This window comes from Lates calcarifer, linkage group LG11, assembly GCF_001640805.2.
Source record: "Lates calcarifer isolate ASB-BC8 linkage group LG11, TLL_Latcal_v3, whole genome shotgun sequence".
NCBI lineage: Eukaryota > Metazoa > Chordata > Actinopteri > Centropomidae > Lates > Lates calcarifer.
Window position 1 is genome coordinate 7,540,908 of NC_066843.1, and position 21,331 is coordinate 7,562,238.

At 39.9% G+C, this 21,331-nt stretch overlaps 3 protein-coding genes across 5 annotated transcripts; all 3 read right to left on the minus strand.

The window, feature by feature from the left end:
- Positions 1–902: 902 nt before the first annotated feature.
- On the minus strand, positions 903–1,756 carry cmc4 (C-x(9)-C motif containing 4 homolog (S. cerevisiae)). The gene is made up of 3 exons (XM_018705065.2): positions 1,630–1,756; positions 1,479–1,538; positions 903–1,384 (listed from the first exon to the last, which is right to left on the minus strand). Exons 1-3 carry the CDS (start codon positions 1,646–1,648, stop codon positions 1,248–1,250), a joined length of 216 nt encoding a protein of 71 aa, XP_018560581.1. The 5' UTR covers positions 1,649–1,756; the 3' UTR covers positions 903–1,247.
- Positions 1,757–2,065: 309 nt separating this feature from the next.
- On the minus strand, positions 2,066–11,832 carry LOC108902994 (hemicentin-2). Of its 3 annotated transcripts, XM_018705064.2 has the most exons (9): positions 9,897–11,832; positions 8,921–9,196; positions 8,496–8,822; positions 8,124–8,378; positions 4,376–7,841; positions 3,449–3,715; positions 3,022–3,354; positions 2,690–2,944; positions 2,066–2,601 (listed from the first exon to the last, which is right to left on the minus strand). In XM_018705064.2, the coding sequence occupies exons 5-9, from the start codon at positions 4,425–4,427 to the stop codon at positions 2,594–2,596; spliced, it is 915 nt and encodes a 304-aa protein (XP_018560580.1). In that variant the 5' UTR covers positions 4,428–7,841; positions 8,124–8,378; positions 8,496–8,822; positions 8,921–9,196; positions 9,897–11,832; the 3' UTR covers positions 2,066–2,593. The 3 variants fall into 3 exon arrangements, with proteins under 3 accessions (XP_018560580.1, XP_018560578.1, XP_018560579.1); XM_018705062.2 differs by lacking the exons at positions 2,066–2,601; positions 2,690–2,944; positions 3,022–3,354; positions 3,449–3,715 and having other exon boundaries at positions 5,585–7,841; XM_018705063.2 differs by lacking the exons at positions 2,066–2,601; positions 2,690–2,944; positions 3,022–3,354; positions 3,449–3,715; positions 4,376–7,841 and adding an exon at positions 7,848–8,019.
- Positions 11,833–12,786: 954 nt separating this feature from the next.
- Positions 12,787–20,313, minus strand: icam3 (intercellular adhesion molecule 3). The gene is made up of 10 exons (XM_051074048.1): positions 20,114–20,313; positions 18,775–19,050; positions 18,374–18,700; positions 18,018–18,233; positions 16,982–17,209; positions 16,604–16,867; positions 14,417–14,683; positions 14,152–14,314; positions 13,151–13,357; positions 12,787–12,936 (listed from the first exon to the last, which is right to left on the minus strand). Exons 1-8 carry the CDS (start codon positions 20,169–20,171, stop codon positions 14,232–14,234), a joined length of 1,719 nt encoding a protein of 572 aa, XP_050930005.1. The 5' UTR covers positions 20,172–20,313; the 3' UTR covers positions 12,787–12,936; positions 13,151–13,357; positions 14,152–14,231.
- Between the last annotated feature and the right edge of the window lie 1,018 nt (positions 20,314–21,331).

The window sequence follows — 21,331 nt, forward strand, 5'->3', positions numbered from 1 at the left end:
ATTGTTTGTCTTAGGCTATGTGTAAAAAAAAAAAAAACAAAACAAAAACTGCCAGTTGAGTGTAATTCTACCAAACAGACTTTCCAACAAAAAAGGAAAGAAAAATAAGTCAATACACTTTGATCTTTTTGTAATTAGTGCAAATACCACACCCATAACTGTAAAGTCACATAAATAACCCTTTGTTTATTGTCTGAAAAACATTAATATAGTATACTTTCTCTTCTAATGCACCTATTTTGTATGTAGGTATGTATGCATTGTTTTGTATTTGTCTTGCTGTTTTCCCCTGGCTCTAAATGTTACTTGCATGTTGACATTACCAAATAAAGCTGCTTTAAAAAAAAAGAGAGTGAGAGCTGAAGTTAAAAAGTACATCTTCATTTATCTTATCAACAAATTTGTAAATATAGGATGACTAACTTCCACTTTGAAAAATAGTCTCACTTTCCCTTTTACTATTCATTCATTTATTTTCACTTTCATGTGTTGTTCTCTTTTGTTTTCTGTGTGTGTGTGTTTTTCCAAAATCTCCCCAGCATATGGTAACAAGCTTTGCTTGTGTAACAATGCTGTATAATGGATAAAATCAATCAATATTTTTAAAAAAAACAACATTGTTGCTTTTCCTTCATCTAGTAAACTACTGTTTAGACTATTTTATGTTTATATTTACTAACAGCAGGAGTCAGGAGGATCTGCACAAGCCCATACAGTCTTGAGAAGAGTGCAGTCTCTTTATATACTGCTTGCGGGTCTATTCAGTCAAAATATTTGAAATCACCTGTGTGTGGGTTTATCATGGGTGTGTTCCATCACTGCTCACTGCTGACATGCACAAACAAGTGTTCCTCATACTCGATATGAGGGTGTGAACACGATACAAAAATCAGTCAGAGTAAATCAGTCAAACCTGCCTTTAATAAATAGTACTGCATTGGACAGCTTAAATTATAATGCTGAACTTTATGCTGTGGCTGTGCCAGAGGGTTAGGTGTGACATGAGTTGTTGAACACCAATGTAATTTATAACATGAACAAAGGTTACACTCCATATTCTGTGTTTCCAGTGTATTTAGTGCAATGACATGTCAAATATATTCTACTATAGATTCATAATCCTCCACATCCTTCCACTTCCTGTTTGCGCTGTTGCAATATAGACAGAAGTTACGCAGTCAAAACAACATTGATACAATGTTGCTTTCTCACATTATTCCCATCAGCACCATCCCACAAGACGGACGTTATGTTTCGCTTTTCTTCTCCGCAGGTTTTGAGTACTTGAACCCGGAGCAGCAGATGGAATTTCCCGTGTGCGCCTCACAGCACCGCCGCATCTCCCTGATCACGTCCTCACACATGCTCTCCACGTATTTGTTAGCTACAAGAAGGGGGGCGGAGTTAACTACAGGATAATGTGAGGCTTTCTTTGTCAATATTTCATGACATTTTAAACGGCTGTGTGTTCTGTGTACCTTGTAAGCACTTCTGAATTGCACATGCCTGCTTTTGACACGGGTCTTTCTGTGGCATGCCTGAAAGAGAACAAACAAGGACAGTTCAGTGTGCTGAACTTGTCCACTGGTAGTTAAGCAAATACACATCAGGCTCAATATTCACTCGTACCTTCGTCAGAACTTATCATGGACGTTTTAAGTGGGTAGGTCCTGGTTGAAAGGTCGTTAAGGTAATACTAGCCGCGCCAATGCCACTTCCTGGTGCGAGGCAATGTTTTGATCAGGTGACAGATCGGTAGCCAATAAAATCATCTCTGAGATCGTGCAACAGCGACGCCTGGTGGTATAGTACAGGAAGTCACCAGAGAAATTCTATAAACAAAAGAATAAAGGGCACAACAAAAAATGCTTTGGACAGAAAAGGTTAAAACTTTTCATGTGTATATTTTATTAAGAGAAACAGTTCTACTTTACTGTGGATTGCTGTATTCATTATGTCATTAAAAAAGAGTTGTAGCGGTCAGTCCCAACAGTACACCACTACTTCTACAGCTACTAGTAATAATACTGCAATTGGTAAAATAAAGATAACAATGTGAATAACATCATTTTAAATTTAAATTTTATTCATAAAGATAAGGAAATTAAGAAAAAGTTCATATTTACAGTAATGGCCTGCTGATCTTTAACATTCAGTATTAAAGTTGCAGTATTAAATTTACAGCATACATTAACAATAATGTCATCATATCTATATTAAGTGTAGCTACACATTTGTAATGTTACAGGATGATTTTTATTAATAAGAAAATAAGTCTAGCAAAAATATAAATTAGATACAAGATATAACATGGAAAGCATAAAAAGTGAGCTATATTCTAAACCAACAATCTACCACACAGAATACATCCATGTTAAAATACTGACCAATTAAATGGCAGTTACCAAATATAGTATATTCAGTTTCTTTATGAGATCTAATTCTGGATGATAGCAAGATCCTCATAAATATCTCATGAGTTATGAATGCATTGTCATCTCTGTCTCCAAAGAAACAGCAATAAATTCCCCTTAGCTGAGTTCTCCATGTGTGTCCAATGTGGTCATCTGATCCCATCTCAAGATCTCTTGTTTCAAACACCTAAATGAAAGCAAAAAAATAAGATGCAGGTTAGGACGCAGAGTGTGGGAACAACTTGCACACATGCTGCTCAGAGTTCACTTCTAACCTTTGGCCTTGCCCTTGACAGTGAACTGCTTGCTCTTCTTCTCCAGTGTATTAGAGGCTGTGCAGGTGTAGGTCCCTGGGAGCAGTGAGGAGGAGGTAAGAACTGCTTCATCCTCCATCCTTTCCTGCATAGGATGGGAGGATTGCCAGCTGTACACAGGTGCAGGGTTTCCTGTAGCGGTGCAGTTTAAGAAGATTTCAGCACCTTCTGTAAGGTCTAAAACTTCTGGTTCAGGACTGAGGAATGCTGGGGGAACTAGAGAGAAGATCACAGGGATTAGATATACCATCACTCTATGAGACTCTAAGTTTGGGAATAGCTTCATGACTCACAGTACACTGAAGCATTAAGAGGCTCAGAGGTCACAGTAGGAGGTGGTTGCGGTCCCTCTGGTCCAAGCTCCAGCTCTGCCACACACCTGTACTGTGCTCCATTCTCAGCTCTGGTTGGCGTGACGACGAGGATAGAGGACACTTGGACAGGTGAGGAGGACGTGAGGTCAGAGAAGGAGTGGTTATAAACCTCAGTCTGCCCTCTGTACCACCTCAGGGTGAGATACTGAACGGGAGCGATATTCTGAACCTCGCAGAGCAGCTGGTACTCTTTACCCTCCACCATGGGGCCAGTGTGGTTCACAGGCCTGATGGAGACACTATCTGGGGTTTCTAAATGGAAAACACACAGGGCTCAGGTCAATCAAACAGGTTTACGTGAGTCATCCATTTCTACACAGCGTGTTAAAAACAAGAGCTGACTCACTGTAGAGGACCAGGTTGAGTTTCTCCTCACATTGTCTGGGGGCCGTGAAGAACACCCCATAACAGATGGGCTCCTCTATCCAGTCGATGAGGCTGTCTACCTTCCACTGGACGGACAGGTCCTGCTGAGTGTGTGCAGCACTGATGGCCGATTCCCAGCCCAGGACACGGACGGGGCGGGCGGCCTCGCAGCTGACTGACACCGGCTCCCCAAAGCCCACCACAACCCTGGAGGGCTTCAGGATCAGGGAGCATCCTTCACCTGACACTGAGACATGCAGCCATAAGCATCATCATCATTACCACCACCTGCCACTTGTGATACTTTCACATTCACTGTATACAAGTAGGCTGTATGTACCTGTTATGTAACTCTGTTACAACACACAAGAAATCTGGAACAGCCTCACATTTCTACCTGTGCATAAGAGTGACTGTTGCTCTCTAGCTACTTATTCATTTCTATGTTAGGACAACAGAGTGTATACAGTGTAGACCTACTTAAAGGCTTTCACCTACAGTTTATTCAACCGACACCAGAGAGCATAACGTCCAACATGCACATGTCAGTGCACTTAGAATGATTTAGTTGTGTCACCGCTAACTGATAGCCTTGCATAATTTTAGTTGCGGGTTATGGTGCAGCCATATTAAACGACACAGATTCCTGGGCTACAAAGATCTGTTTACACACCATGCTAATTACAGCGGCCTGATTATGCAAGGACTGTGTTACAGTAAAAATAAACCGATGCTTTAACTTGCCGTTGCACTGACGGTCATCATCACATTCATAAACTTTTATCACCAGCTAGAGGTCAACGCCTGCCTCTTCGTTTATCTCCACACCGCTATTTTCATAAAACAACTGCTGCACCAAACATCATCTATAACCTCCCAACAAACACGCTGCCCTACAACGTCTTACCTGAATAAACCATGCAAAACGTCATAATCCATCTCAGAAAGTCGTTTCCCATGTTATTTTCTGCACCGAGCCGTCGATTAACGGGCGAGCGAAAAGAAAAATTCCAACTTGGACAAGCTTGGCAACTCTGCAGGGAACTATGTTGGAACAAAAGGGCCCCCTTTCATCCCAGCTGACTTTGTGGGTGGGGGGTTAAAAGGGAAAGAGGGAAATTTAACAGGTGGTAGGCCTCGAAAAAACACGGTCCAGTCATTCGTACTGCAGTAATCTCCTGTACATTTTAACACTAAAGTGTACAAATACCACAGCTTATGTGTCAACATACTGACAATATAAGATTAATACAACTATTTTCTATTTCGAGGTCTGGCTTATTACAGTCTAAACAGAGTAAAATGTGGTAAGCAAAATTGATAACTGTCTCTTTTGAAATATACTAACACATCTTGAATTGATTTATAGTAACTGAGATGCCTTTATAGTGTGATCAAGTTTAAGTCATGAAATGACCTCTGAAGCCCTTTCCTTTCAACCTTAACCTCTGACCCACGTAAATCTCCTTCAATATGGCAATAAAACCACATAAACCTGAGCTACAGTTTGCTACTCATTATACTGAGTCCAGGGTTTGATATTTTATTCATGCTCGGTGCATTCCAGGCATAGGTGCGGCTGTCGTTTCCAAAACAATGATTTTATCTGTTGTCCTGTTGTCAAATCATGACTGGCTGTGAACAAAAAAAAAAACAGTTTCAGTTCTGCACGCATGCTCGTCTCCTATTGCTTGTGAACTCCATGCTTTGTGAGATCCCAGCAGGCAGGAGTATTAGTGTTGTGCGGCATGTAGCTTGTAAGACTCACACTGTGACCAGAATGCTGCACAGAATATCAGTCCTGACTGCAACTGCAGTGCAAGAGGGCGAGTAATCGGATGCTTTTTTTGGTGTATTTCTGGCAGAGCACAGCTGGGAATCTCAATTTACAGATTACAGTACATGCTTGTTTCACTTTGAACACGCAGTTCCTTCCTCTAGGTCTCAAGAGAAATATGTGTTCATAATAAAACTTTTTTAAGAAAAAACTCCATGACAAATTGAACACCATCCACTCTGCCAGGTTGTTATAGCAACACAGTCAGAGCATACACAAACAGTGCTTTCTGGCAAAACCTTTAGTGGGAATGACAGCGACTGAACATAAAGAACATGGTTTCAGAAAAAATAGGTTTATATTGGCAACCACAGGCAGGATAACAAATACTCTCCTTTACATTCACTTTGTTTGGTGCTAATTAGTATGGCAGTCTCAGCACTGTATAATCTAAGACAGATTGAATGAGAGAGGAAGAGAGAGGGAGAGAGGGAGAGAGAGAGTCCAAGGGGTTGACAAAAGGTGGCAGGGAAACATAGTCATGAAAGACACTGGTTTGACTTCGCCTCAATCAGTATTCTGCCAAAGGATGTCACTGATGGAGCACTTGGCTTTATTTAACAGCTGATGTATATGCACAAGCTGCACATGCACATACATAAACATTTTAAGTTACATTTTCCTTTTTAAAAAACTCAGTTTTCATAAAACAGAGGTTTACAAATAAAAATCAGCATTTTTGCACCTTTTCCAAGTGCTCCTTTTCTTTACTGGAACATCAGGCATTGGATTTAGAGGCTCAAGTAGTTTCAACAAAGCAACCTTTTGTATGAAATTGTAGGCACATCACAGGAAAATGGCACAGTCATCATCAGTGCAATTCAACATTCCAGAGCTGTAGCAGTGAAAAAAAAATTACACACACACACACATATATATATATATATATATATATATATATATATGCTAAAACCATTGTACACAACATGAAATCAGCATAACTTATGATTAGTTCATACACCAAAATGAAAAAAACTAAAAAACTAATAAGAATTTTAAAAAACTCACTAACAACACTGCGCCCTGTTGCGTCATCAGCACCTAAAGGAATTTACTGTAGCTGCAGTGTAGGGTTCTGGTAGGTATCTTTATATTAGAGACATAATATACCTGAGTGGGAAAAAAACATAATCATGAGGAGCAATTCCCTTTGTACCTTGGCCCTTGTGTGCAAAGTGTTTCCTTTTTGATCACTTGGGGGCAGAAGAACTCAATAACCAACTGACAAACCAACTTCCTTATTATCTATTATGGCCCTATAGTAGATCAGGAAAGTGGGTGAGCATTATAGATCTAATGTGTTGGTTACATAGCGCTGTTTTTGTCCTTAACACAATCAATAAAAAAAGACTTTTCCAGGTTCAAATTTCATCACTATATAGTTGCTAACTTTGTCTGCTATTTGGTGTTAAACAGGTAGTATAAAGTGGGTTTATCAGAGCTTTCTTTGCTGGAAACAGCTTCCTGCTGCTAGTGGATGCAAGCCTGATGACAGCAGCTCCGACTGAACCATACAGTAAATGTGCAGACCATAAAACCAAAACAAAAAGCTAAAAGAAGCTAAAAAGCTCAGTACAGCTGCAGAGTTAGGTGTTCATGCTCTCAGGTACAACAGTTAAATCTGATTCAGTCAGTGTCTGTTCACCTAAGCACACGGGTCACAAGTCAGCTTTTTATATATGCAGGACAAAGACTTCAGACAGGGGAAAAGTACTGCTGGGACAGCTGAGTGGAAGGAAAAAGGGGGAAATAACTACATGTGCTGATGATGCACACTCAAAATAAATCCACCCCAACATCAGACTAAAACTGAAACTAACACAGAGTAGCCTCTAGAAGTCTGAACATTGGACTCTTTGTAAAATTGAGATGCATTCACGCTGTGAGAGAAAGCTGCGCTCATCCTCTCTGCTCTGACACAGACACACGCAAAAACACAAAAACAAAATGAGAAACTCAGGAAGTAACATCAATACATTTAGAACAAATGAGTCATGCCTCCAAAATAACCTGATTACTGATCTGATTATTGACCCGTTGCATGTATACTTAGATTTACAGTAACCAGGTTACTACAGTGTTCACTCTTTACCAACCTGCGTACCTTGGTTTCTCTAAGTACCCTGGTATCTTGAGCGCATGTAAACATAGGGTCTGTTAGTACCACAATGTTGATTAGTGGAGCTTTGAAGACAGCTGATGGGATTATGCATTCTTAAAGCTACAGCAGCTATGCATTAGCACAAGTTCAACAGCTAAGCATGCAGAAGAAACCATGCCCCAAGGCTGATATACTCTTTAAAAAAAAAAAAAAAAACACTTAAAAATACAATTGTCATTGAAAAGCCATGCAAAATTGAGTTTAAAAACAGTCAGCCTCATACGGGTCCTGATGAGGTAGGTCGTCCTCTGCGATAGTTGCCTTTGTTGAGAGAAAATGTGCCATCGGGTGTCACAAATACCAGACCAGCAATGGTGAGCACGACTCCCAGGGCCACAAATCCTCCAACTATGGCCCCAAATGTCGTTTGATCCCCTGTGGGAGATGAGAGTTTTTGTTACATTCTCTCTCTCTCTCTTGGCTTGTCTGTTCAGACTTTCTGGTCATGCAACAGAAGAGTTTCTCTTTTTGTGATAAACCACACATCCCAAACTGAAAATTACAACAAAAAAAACAGCCATCAAAATCCCAGCCGTGGTTCCAGGGTGACCACCTGATGAAGAACAACAGCATGAAGGAATTATAGAATCATGTCTTCACTGTGAGACAATAACGAAGTAAAAGAAAGTGAGAAAGGTAATGACAATAATCTCTTACTTGGAGCTTCGATGACGGTGAAATATTTGGTCGTGGTGCCCTGGGAATTAAATGCTGTGCAGGAATAGGTCCCTGGAAACTGAACGGGCTGGGTCAAGATGAGCTGTTTCTCATTCTTGTTCATCTGTTGTAAGGGATCTGGTAAATGCCAGCTGTACATCGGCGTTGGGTTTCCTGTCGCATTGCAATCTAAAGTGATTTTTCTACCAGCAGTTTCCAGCGTCTCATTTGTAGGACTGTTGAAGGTTGGAGGGTCTGAGGACGTGTATGAAGTTATGATGCAGACAGAAAGAGAAAATTAAAAAAAAAAAACATTCAGAAAAAGGCAAAACACTGCAAATATTCTGTTACAAATCCAAAGTCAGAACTTACACAGTACGACGACTTCAAGTGGCTTTGATTTAATCTGGGGAAGTTTTGGTCCTTGTGGTAAAAAGTTCTGCTCTGCTTCACACCAGATCTGAGTCCCATCAAGATTTCGATGGGCAGTCAGACTAAAGACATAAGAAATATTGCCTGGCAGCAAATTGGGCTTGTCAAATGACTGACACTTTAATATCTTATTTTTGTTGCGCAAACATAAAGAGAGGTTTCTTGCTGGTGCAACATCAACAATGTCACCCTGGATGGGATAGTCTTTGCCCTCCACCATTGGACCCTTTGGACTTGGGTAGACCATGACCACATCCTTCGGCTTTTCTGTATTTTAAAAAAGTGTATCCAAAACCAAGTCATCATCAGTGATAAATGATTAAAAACATGCTTGGCAATATCACATAAAGTTAAAGACTACTTACTGTAAACAATGACTGGCAGGGATTCATAACACTGTTCACCATCATCGAGATTGCTGTAGCATTGTGCAGGTATTTCCCACTCTGATGTATTTTTTATTTTTAAGGCAAGAAAGCTGACCCCACTTGTTAACTGTATGGCACCGAGTGGGGACTCCCAGCCCATTTCTTTTGTGTTGCTGGATAATGAGCTGCAGTTCACTGAGAAGGGGTCTCCATATTGTACCACAACTTCAGGGGGGCTCAGCTTGAGTTGACAGGCAGCACTCGCAGGGTTTCCTGGAAGCACATGGTTTGGATTACAATACAGTACACTCTGTGAGCAGCCATCAGTGTTTTACACAGCACTCTGGCACTAACTGGGTGTGGGTCAAGTTATGGTTCATAGGACACTTTGAATGGGTTACAGAGGAGTTACCAATATATCTGATTCCAGCTAAAATGATCTCACAACCAGGATGATAAAACAGAACACTGTAAACACACGTTTTCACTATAAAACTACATTTGCACTAATGTAGGTCCCCTTTCTTCTTGGTGCTTTAAAAGTTTGAAAGCCATTCCAAGTGTCCACAATAATAATAATATTCCTAAACCTCAGTCAAACTGACACATGCCATTATGTGGAAACAACCACTTTTCCTGATGACCACAAATCCATGTCCTTGCGTTGCTGCCCTGTTTTCCAAAATTTGTCGTCCGGATATTAATTTAACAATGTTTACATGTAAATAATCAAAATTATTTCGATAATGAGAAAGTTGTTCTGACAGTGATCTGCGCAAACATCCGGTGGTTTAAAAAGAAGGAGACAAAGAGGGGAAACAAATATGATCATCAGGTTTAAGCGGGGTAATATTAATCAAACAATGGGCGTAGGCCAGCCGGAGCAGTCGACGCTGCAACGTTTGCATTATCTTGACACAGCAACTTGTTCACTGATTAAAAAGCTAATAAACACGCCAGACAACGAATTTACCTGCACACGCGATTAAGCCGCCGAATACAACGAGCCAGATCATGATTTCCCGGTGAACAAACCAGAAACACTCTTTTGGTTAAATGCAATGTATAAATTCCTCGGGAGAAGAAAGATATTCCCAGGTCCGCGTTCCTCGTACAGTAGTTTCGTTGCGTTTCCCTTCACCTGGTGAATGCGAGATCACCAAGTCCCGAAAGTAAAAGTCGTCCTCGGTGATGCATTAACATGCTCCTCGTAGATTCCTGTTGCGCTCTGGAGTACATTAGTCAGAGGTGACCCGTGACTGACGGAGCACTTTGGAGCGGCAGAGGCGGGATGCTGGACGTGAGCAAGTGGTGGCTTAACGAAATAATTCCGTATTTTGCGAAACACTTGTTCTGTTTATTAGAAGACGGACGCCACCTACGTTTAGCTTAACATAAAGACTGGAAACCACTCGCCGCAGTTAGCGAAACCTGGAAGTTAAACGTGTCCATCCTCTCATTCCGTCACTGTTTTCACTGCTCAGCAAAAATACATCTGTATTACAGCCAGAGGATGGTACATGTTACACATACTATGCCCATACATTTCACATACTCCCCGTACAGTCCCCAAAGAGTCGCAGCTGGCATTTCAAGTATAAGAAACCCTCCCCTTTCCAATGTGCTCCCTGAGTAATTTCTTGTAATTGGAATATTTCCTACAGGACAGGAAGGCAGCATGAATTCATTCCGCTGGGACAACCTGTTGCTTGCAGTTCACAGCGCCCTGCAGACGGGTAGGTGTAGTGTGGCCCTTTGCCCTGTGAGGAGCTAAGTTGCCAGATGTTGATATTAGATGTTTAGATTCGTTATTATTGTCACAGGTCTCTCGTCTGATGTGGATTTACGTGGCAACAGCCATACTTCTAAATATTTGTAAATTAAGTCAATGTCCAATTTGATTGAAAAGCCATTTTTTTAATAATAAAATACTGTTTTACACCAGTCAGAAATATTTACAGCTGTATTCACAAATACATTACAAGGTTCTCATGTCCTTCATGTCAGCAGGACTTCAACTCCACTATCTAGTCTACCTTGCACAGTTTGCAGTCCATTTTCAAAACTAATTTCTTCCATCTTTGCTGGTTTTTATAAATAAATATAATGGTTTGCATTTACATAAAAAAAATTATCCTGAATATACAGTTCTGATAGGCATTAGGCTACAATGCCAACAGTCATTCATACAAAAGCATACAACTGTGGAACAAGACAATTTGTCCCATAAGGCCAGAGCCTGACACAGTTTGGCACGACAAAGGGCCAGGCACAGAGAAGGCTACAAACAAAAACAAGTGCAGAGTGGCTTACAAAGAACAGTGAACGTGCTCAATAAATGATATTCACAGTGTCCACACATTGAGCAGAGTCGGTCTGACATTTACAGCTTCACTATCACACCTTCCAGTAGTGCACTTCCTTTTAGGGTGTGACTGTTAAAACTACAGAAGTCGTAGGACGACCACTTCTTAAAATGCATTCTAGAAATAACTGTAAAATTGTAACATACACAGAGAATGAAGTTTGAGTGAATAGTAAAGGGCAAGAATAAAAAAAGAACCAGGCATTCTTGGTAAAACCAAGGTCAACAAAAACATTCATGACCGTAGTAGACTTGTCTGTGCTCACGAAGAAAAATCCAGACAATTTCTCTGACAAATCAGAACCAAATTTTTGAGTCGTGGCTCCTCAGGTTCTTTCTGTCCAGTGAAACAGGTAGAATCCAGTAGTAAATATAAAATAGAAGATTATTCCATGATGGCTAAGATATCATTAAATGTGGGAAATAAATTTGATTCAATCCGCATTGAGGCTTTCAAACACTGTAGACTGTGGTGGTGGAGAGATGCAGCTCATTCGGAGTGGTCGCCTATCCATTCATGTGACATCAACAGATGTACCACTATGACAGTTTGGTCATAGGAAACTGCAGGTCCCAGCCGTTGTGAGCTACGTTACCGTTGTGGGTGCTGAGTTTTGGGTTTTTAAGGCTGTAGCGACGCATCTTGGTGTTCTTGTAGTAGATTGAGTAAATGAAGAGGAAGATGATGGAGATGGCGACTACTGTGACTGCCACAAATCCAGCTATGAGGGGCAGGTAGTCCTCTGTAATGACACAAATCAAAAATGCAGCATATTAATGTTTTAAAATTCAAAACAATCTGCTGTCAATACAAGTGTCTCTATTTCTGACATGCAACATTTCATGTGTGAACTTTTCATTCCTTTATTTATTGAGTTCAGCAGACATGCATCACACTATCTGCATGCATGTTCATAGATGAAAATCATGAAATAGCTAATTATCTACTTTTAACATATGCTCATTAGGACAGGCTCACTGTATTTGCATTATTACTGTAAAACATGGAAACCATTCTGAATGACCACTTGATAATAGAAAACAAGTCAATATTTGCAACAAAACTTACCCAAACCTCGCATCATTCCACTGGCCTTCTGTGTTTTTGTGTCTGTTTTTGTACGCAACCGCATCATACCGCTCAGAGAAATCAACCGCTCCATTTTGAAATAAATTTATATGGAAAGAATCCTCTTTGGCTGGCTTTTGATTTGCTACTCAAAACTGTTTTAAAATAATTTATGTAGAGAGGAGAAGAGTGGAGTATATTGGCTTCAAAACTTCTACCACAAATCTGGTTTCCCTAATGGGACAGTTTACACACTTAGGTTAAAGATCTATTATAGATTTTTATAGGAAGAGGTATTTTCTCCTAAAAAGTACAGAACAGAGTTTTGATTGTTACCCTTCAAAATCACTTCGACCACATGGGAGATGGAACCAAGATCATTGGTGGCTGTGCAGTTGTAGAAGCCTGCTTCATACACGGTGAGAGTGTTTACAGACATGATGGACACTTTATCTGTGCTGTAGAACCACTGGATCTTTGGAAGTGGGTTACCATCAGCTTCACAAACGAGCTCCTCTGGATAACCTCTGAACACTGGGACTGTCTTTGGAAGCTTCGTGGCGTTAATGATGGGCTTATCTGTTGAGACACAGAGGCAAACAGAGCAGTGTGAGGTCAAAGAATATTAAAGCTATGGCCCAGATGGAACTACACCTGTGCTAATATGTTAGTGTTGAAAATCTAATTGAGTCTGTTAGCTCACTGTAATGTGATAAAATGTCCCATCATTGCTTCATCTCACTGTATCATATCAATCATGACTGCTGAGCAGCAAATGTAAATGTGATCTCACAGAGGACAGTGATGTTGAGAGGACTGGACATATCCCTAGCAGAAGGCTGTGGTCCATCAGGTCCCAGGTCGATCCAAGCCTCGCATCTTAACTCTGCTCCGTTTTGCTCTCTGCTCAGATTGACACTGATGGTATACAACACATTGACCGGAGTGCGGGTGGCGCTGATGTTACAGTTCCCGAAACAGCTGGTCACTCGCACTGAATCTGATGGAAAAATTAACATTTTGAGGTAAATTCAAAGTTTAAAAAAGATAAAAAGTAGATAGTGTTTCATTCATACTGCCCAATGTTTTATATCTGTAATCTCTAAATTTCCTTCCATTTTAACAATCAGTGTTAGAGATGACGCCAGTGAAGTGTGACTTTTTACAGATGCAGACATTTGATGAAACAAATACCCAACGTTATGTCAATATAAACTGCTGAATTGATTTGACATTTACATACACATTCTTGGACTCTTAAGAAAATCAACAAGAAACCTTGTTAAAGGAGCATGTGTGCTAAGTCTTTTGTGCTGCGTGTGCTATGTTGAAATCAAAGTGCTGTGTATTTCTTGTCCTTCCTGTATGTTAATGAGCACAGACTTATCAGCTTCAAAAACACTGCCACAATCACAAGAGTGTATCATAAAGGTGTCAAACCCTGGTGAGATGAGATAAGCTGGTGAGAAACCACGGTTGTGACAGGGTGACAAAAACATTTTCCCTTCAGTAAACTTATGACAGTGCATAGAACTATACTGTGAAAATACTTTTTTACTAATCATGCTAGTTGTTTAATCAGCAATATCTGCTTAATAATATTATTAGTATAACTGATGGAAATAAAGTTAACCACAAATGTTGCACTTTGAGTCTATGTAGTATCTGTAGTTATTACATTTGTGGATGTAAGTTCCAGTTTGTCTTTCTTAATAGCTCCTTAATAGCCAGCACTGGTAGATTTTCTTGGCCTTACAGAAAAGGCAGTACATGATGTAAATAAAGATTTCTCACCTTGAACAGAGGGTTCGAGGGTGTCATTCCCTTGATACCACCGCACAACGAGGTTGCGTGCAGGAGCAACGCTGATAATTTCACACTGCAGCGGGAACGCTTCGCCCTCTTTCACTGAGGTCAAGTTGGAGACACGGATGCAGGAGGACGCTGTCTGGTGTTTCTACAGAGGTGATTTTTAGTGGAATGAAGGGGGAAAAAAATCAGGATTAAATCGAGATTTCAAGTTGATGACAAAAAGAAAAAAGAATTCATCATGACATACTATAGAGGGTGAAGTTTAGAGGTTTACGGCATGTTCCTAGTCCCTCAAATGTAGCAATACAAACAGGATCTGCGTTCCAGTCTTCATGGGTGTCAGCATTCCAGCTTTCATTGTTAGTACGTCTGCTCCCGTCAACGTCCCAATATATTTCTTTGACATTTGTGGTGGTGGTGGATGTCTGTTTGCACGTTGCTGTTGGGCCAGTTCCATTGAACGATATCACCATCCTGTCTGGAGTTATTTTGATTGGGCATTCTTGCTTGGCACCTGTGGAAAGCAGAGGGTGAGAAATGTTATCAGTGCCAAGCCTATAAAAATCCATTGTCTTAACACAAAATTTCCACATTCCACCTTGTGGTCAAGTAGTATTGAAAAGCCACAGAACTGTAGAACAAAAGCTGTGTCTCAGGAAGTAACAGGGGAAAAAACTCAGGAAGGATACACCCCTCCATAGGAAACTGCACTTGCTGCTCACCGTTCTATGTGCTGGCCGGATCTGTAAAATCCTTATCTCAGAAAAATACTCACATTCCAGGCAGCCCATTTCCATCTATCAAAATTTACATCAATAATCTGAACCGAGAAAGGAAAAACTATTACACTCACAGAATATGAGAGGAGGTCTAAGAGATTAGATCCGCTTTAAAAGACCATAGTGTTTACTGATAATCAAACACACTTAAATCCATTAATGGTACTAATTTTCCACTAGGTTTAACACCCCCAAAGTTACACCCCCGGTTTCCATTCAAAGAATATGTAACATATAACATGAATATACAGACTTTTCCAGCCTCCTCCGCTTTTTCAAACGCTGTTGAGTTGCTTTAAGTTAGCTCCTAATCACGCAACATGAATAGAGAGACCGAAACAATCCCACTTTTTGTTACTTACGCGTCTATTAGCCTTATCGACTCATTTCAATCTCGACAGAAAGGAAAACATGAGGTCTGTTAACTTGCTCCCAACTTACTCGACTCTGTCCCGTTAGAGAGCGACAGCAGCTCTAATGTCAAGAGGACTGAAAGCAGACGAAGAGAGTTTAAAGGCTCCATTGGAATAAAGTCTCAGTAGGTTTTTCCAACAGCTGTCGACTGTCCTCCGTTACACACTGACTGCCTCCTGCTCTCCCTCAGCTGCATGGGACGAGCCAGCGGCGACTTCTTGACTTTTTGGGAAAAAGGCTAAGCTAAAGTTATGGCTGCGTGCACCCAATGCTCAGCTCCCAGCCCTGCATCACCGGAGAGGAAACTGGGAAACGGCCCTCCCCCCAACACCGCGCGCACACACACACACACACACACTGAAACAGACGGACACACAGACACGCACACACGGCAAGCTCTCATACCCACTGCGTCTATAATTGTAGCTACTTATGCAAGTTGGCTACAAGTTAACCTCTGGGCCGGGACGCTATTTTGATGAATTGTTTTCCCGCCACTGACAAACACAATAGAATAGATAGAAAACTAATACACCCAGGTGCTGATAAAAAAGACAGACAGAGTTAAAAAAAAAAAAAAAAAAAAGTAAGAAAGAAAAAGAAAAAATGAAAAAAAGGCTAAATTTGGTGATGGTGGCACAAAGTCTTACAGCATGTAGCTGTAGCTTTCAAAAACTTAAAGCCAAGTAGCAGCTCTGTGAAGCTGTACACAGCACTGCTTTGAGCTAAATGCTAACAACAGCATGCTAACATATTGATGTTTAGTAGGTATATTATTTACCATCTTCACCATCTTAGTTTGGTATGTTAGCATGCTAACGATTGACAGTTAGCACTTATAAATTATTGGAAGCATGTAGTAGTAACCCAAAATGTTAGGACAAATTTAAATTTTGAATTGATGCTTAAAAGTCAGGGGTTTAGTAAAATTAGTAAAATTAATACAACTGGTCCACAAATGTGGCTTCATGGAAAGAAAAATATAACTAAAAGTACACTAAAGGTCATCTAATGGTTGTTCAGATATTTCAGTGCCATCTATATATGTTAGGAGTAAGTTCACTTAAAACTGTACTGAAGTTCTATTGTACTTTATATTATTTTGCACACAACAATCCATAGCACTGTGCTATGTGCTATCTATCTAATCTGACATGATATTGAAGGATACTAATGAGTTTGTGAAATTAGGGCATCAGCCCATTAAGTTAATGTGGTAGATGCATTATATTGACCATTACCTTTTACAGTGACTCTGACTGTTTTAGAGACATTTCCTCTCTCATTTAAGGCGTGACATGTGTAGGAGCCCATGTTGTACGCAGTAGCATTGTGTATGTACAGACGGGACACTCCATCTTCACTTTCCTCCAACACATTGGTGGTCTGGTAATAATTCCACGAATATTTTGGTTGTGGGTTGCCTTTGGAGGAGCATTTCAGCCACACGTCAGAACCAACGTCAACTTCGGAGTCTTCGAGTTCAACTATAGGTGATGGTGGGTCTAAGGACAGTTTAGACAATATAAGACAATACAAGTCAGAGCAAAGCAAACACACCAGTGTAATATCAATCACGCTGAACTTAAGTATTCAAACTTTTCATCAATATAACTCACACAGGACAGTAATCTCCACTGTACAGTTGTCGCTTGACAGACTGTTTGAAGCTGTGATCACGTACTGCCCTGCGTCGCTTCTTGTTAGGTTCTCTGGAGGTGACACTTCCTCTCTATCTTTGTACCATGTTATGTTAGGTTGAGGATAGCCCTCAACAGTGCACGTGAGGTTGTGAGGTACATACTCCACTGCAGTGTAGGAATTTGGACACTTCAAATTTGGTCCATCTGAAAACAAACACACAAAAAACATGTTGTATTTACATTACCTGGCCAGCAATGGAGTGTAATGATGCACACAGTCAATCCAAAGTAATCCAGAGATTAAAAGGTATGATATATATATATATATATATATATATATATATATATATATATATATATATATATATATATATAAAACACATTATGCAGTGTGTGTGATGAGAACTTTATATTTTGACACTTTAAGTATATTTTTGCTGACATTATCATACTTATGTACTTAAAGGTACTCTATGAAGTTTATGATCTCACACACTTATGATCTGTAGTGCATCTCTATGTGCTATGGAACGGTTTTTAAAGAGTGGGTTGTTGGTTTGTTTGTCTCGCAAACTAGGAAAAACATGATGCATGACTTTCTACTGGTTTCATGCCGTTCTATTTCTATGGGTGGAGGAAGCACCACCAAAAACATAACAATGCTCCACAGCAAGGCAGGAAATAAGATGACTGCGAGCCAATAACCAAGAACGTAAACAACCAGATTTAAAATACTTTGACAAAAATACTCAAGGAGATGATTTCAACATTAGACCTCAACAATATACAAACTTAATCTATGCATAACTTTTGTTTACATGAAAAGTCCACATAACACCTGTAAAGTAACATTTCAAAACTAGAGCCTTTACTTGTAATGGAGACTTGTTATTTTATAGTATTGCTTTTTAGGCTAACTGTAGGATCTGAGCACCTACTTGCAGCTGGAGTTGAATTGAACTTTCAGTGGCACTATAGTTGTACGATCATAAAGACTGAACGTGACACTCACAGAAGATGAGAACCTTTTTGACGACAGAAACCCCTCCAGCTTTGACAGTGTACATCCCTGCATCCCCCCTGTACAGAGGGCTGCCCGGGTCAATCCCATGCCCATCTTTCATCCATCTGACTGAAGGGCGCGGATTTCCTTCCACCGGGCAATGACTCTCCAAAGTTTCCCCTTCCAGTATGTTAATGGAATATAAACACTTGATATCTGGTCCAACTAAACAGAAACAAAAACATTAGGGCTGCAGCTAACAATGAATTTAATTGATTAATGTGATGATACCTTTTTTTTTATTATTAATTGATTAATTATTTGGTTGATAAAACATCTGAGAAAAGACTTCACAAAATACTTACAGTGCACTGTAACTCTTTTCTCTTCTGATGATACATTAAGTTGAGGCCCCTCTGGGCCCAGGTCCATATGTGCTTCACATCTGAATGTGATTCCATTGTCTTGTCTGGTCGGTGTAAAGCTGTAGACAGACGTCTGATTCTCTGGTTTCTTATTAGGACTGCTAAAAGCATCTGTATGCATTAGTTTATCTCCTTTGTACCATCTGACAGTGAGATTTTGCACAGGTGCTACATGGTTGATGTGACATGTGAAGTTATGTTCCTCTTTTACATTCATCACTCCATCAGAGCCACTGCTGGAGCTGATACTGATCTTTTCTGGGAAGGCTGTAGAAAAAGTAGAAGTTATCAGACATAGTCATAACATCAGCCTGTTCTGTGTTGAAATAAGCAAGACTTACTATAGAGAACAAACTTTGGTGTCACGGTGCACTGTTCAAATGTTGCATCTGGTAATGGGGTCAAGAAGCATGATAAATGGATGTTCCAGTTTGTTGTGCTCTCCACAGTCCAGGTCAAATGTCCAGAATGGTTCAAAGTTTTGGGATTGTCTGTAGTCTCCCAGCCCATTAATTCAACCAGGTCCACTGTTGTGCTGCAGTTGATTGAGACTGGATCTCCATATTTCACCACAACACTGGAGGGGCTCAACTCAATGGGACAGGAGGCGTGGACACCTTGAGCGAGGGAGTGCAGGTATATGTATTATATTTTCATTACTGGCCACCAGAAAAACATCTCATTGTATTTTTAAATACATGTCAAATACCCATGGAGGCTGTAGTTAGTGTAGTTAGTTAATAAAAAGGGTGATAATTTCTTTCCTTCCTCACTGTAATTCAGGTTTTCCTGATATGTCAAAGAATTTAAATATTTTCTACTCACAGGAAATATCTGTAGTATCAAAAAATGTTATTCCACCATTAAAGATAATACAACAGTGTGACCTAACTTTTCAAGGAAGTGGCCCGCTGTGTCAACAACCTGACAGCTTTCACTTTTTGTATGTGTGTGTGTGTGTGGTGTGTGTGTGTGTGGTGTGTGTGTGTGTGTGCAGGAAGCCAAAGCTAGATAGCCTTGAGTGAACACTGGAAATATCAGCTGGAATAGCATCAATAACTTCAAGCTGTTCATTAAAGTTGAATGGAAACCACTACAAAAGTTTTCACTTTCTATCAAGGTACTTTCCCCATATTTACCCAACCAGTCACAACAATCTGTCACTTCTTTCCTAACGCATAAACAAAATAATATTAGTTACATAATGTAGGCTTCAGCTTTCTGACACTTTTATTTTGAAGGAATAAGGCTGATCATATAAAGTATTAGGCTACTGTATACATTGTAAAGATTGCTTGACTCAAATCAAACACATTATTTTGGGGGGGAGACTCGTTTTTCTAAGTGTCCAGTTTGCTGAGTGTCAATGATCTATGTTTTTGTATTGTCATATAATACCGCTCCCTTCTGGTTAAAACAAAGTTCTGCACCTATGTCGTGCAACAGATTTATCTATGGTATAGTTAATGTTGATGTCTGTAAGCATCTGTGAGTACGAAGAGGCGAATACACCGATGTTGTATTTCCGAGTATTTCAAGAGCCCTCTTTATCATCAACACATGCCCGCAGTGGAAAACACATGATAACACAAAAATATCTATAATATAGGGTTTATTACTGTGTATTATAAAGCATTTAGATCATTATATCAGCAAATAAAGTGAGACCATGCAGCTTACCTGTCGCAGTGAGAATGAACCCCATGAAAAGTCGAGCAAATGATGCACTTTTACTCATTTGACTTGAACAATGTTCCCCTCTGTCGCTTATTGTGGCTCTGCCGCGCTTCTCCTCTCGGGTAGCACTGTCCTGATCCGTAGTAAACCACCGTATTGCTTTAAAGAGGAGGGAGACAGAGAGAAATAGAAAGCAACATCATGTTCTCTCTCTCTCTCTCTCTCTCTCTCTCTCTCTCTCTCACACACACACACACTCTCTCTCTCTCTCTCTCTCTCTCTCTCTCTCTCTCTCTCTCTCCACACACAAACGCTCCCCTTGTACACTGGATGGTGGTTTTGTGTGTGGGATCTATTCATGAGTCAGGCGATGTTACATACCCTGGCAGCTCTAGAGTTGGGATGTATATTTAGCACATTTAAACAGATTGTTGTAAATATGCGATATCATATATCTTGTCTAAGTGTCAGCCAAACTCTGTTAAGTGTGTATGTTGTGGGTGATTGCACGTAGATTTAGTGGTTTAAGGTTTAGATCACTATCTTATGTTGAGCCACTTTACTTCCTCAATATCAGCTTAGCAATCAGTTTGTAAATAGGCCTTTACCATATAAACATGAGATAAATTGGACCATTCATGAAGTAAGTCTTATGGTTTTGAACTGATTGTAATTGAACATGCAGTATATGCCCATTTTATGCCTGTGTTTGTATATATTACTGATGTAATATTACTCATGAACAAATCCAGTGCTCAATCTTTTTTCCCTCGGAAAAACAAATGATATTACAACAAATAAATTACAGATATTTCAGACATATTTCACCATATGAAAAGCTCAAATAAAGAAAAGAAAGAAAATACTTACTGTGCTCCACTACATCTTCCCCCAGTTATGAAACTATGCTTGTTGTCTTGTTTGACTGCTGTAGTTTAAACTTGCCAGTAGTAGATGAGGTATAGCTTCAACATTAAAATGCCTCTTATATCCAGGCTTTGATGCAGTCTTTTCATGCTTATATGCTCAGTGCAGGTGTTTGTGTGACATGGGTCAACTGATGCATAATATGTGACTTGGAATTACAACTAACTTAATTCTAATATTTTGGTACATTTGAATGCAAATATACATGTACACAACTTTTTCATTAGGTGACAGAGACAGGTATTTATATAAAGCACTGCTAAGGCACTTCTTTCTACTATTTTTTTTTTAAAG

Coding starts and splice junctions, on each gene's coding strand:
- LOC108902994 (XM_018705062.2), bottom strand. CDS start 9,939: ATGATCTGGCTCGTTGTATTCGGCGGCTTAATCGCGTGTGCAG. Junction 9,197..9,896: donor CGGCTTAATCGCGTGTGCAG/GTAAATTCGTTG, acceptor ATGTGCTTCCAG/GAAACCCTGCGAGTGCTGCC. Junction 8,379..8,495: donor ACTTGAAGTCGTCGTACTGT/GTAAGTTCTGAC, acceptor ACACGTCCTCAG/ACCCTCCAACCTTCAACAGT.
- icam3 (XM_051074048.1), bottom strand. CDS start 20,171: ATGAGTAAAAGTGCATCATTTGCTCGACTTTTCATGGGGTTCATTCTC. Junction 18,701..18,774: donor ACCAAAGTTTGTTCTCTATA/GTAAGTCTTGCT, acceptor CTTTTTCTACAG/CCTTCCCAGAAAAGATCAGT. Junction 17,210..18,017: donor CAAAAAGGTTCTCATCTTCT/GTGAGTGTCACG, acceptor GTTTGTTTTCAG/ATGGACCAAATTTGAAGTGT.
- cmc4 (XM_018705065.2), bottom strand. Junction 1,385..1,478: donor AATTCAGAAGTGCTTACAAG/GTACACAGAACA, acceptor CCCTTCTTGTAG/CTAACAAATACGTGGAGAGC.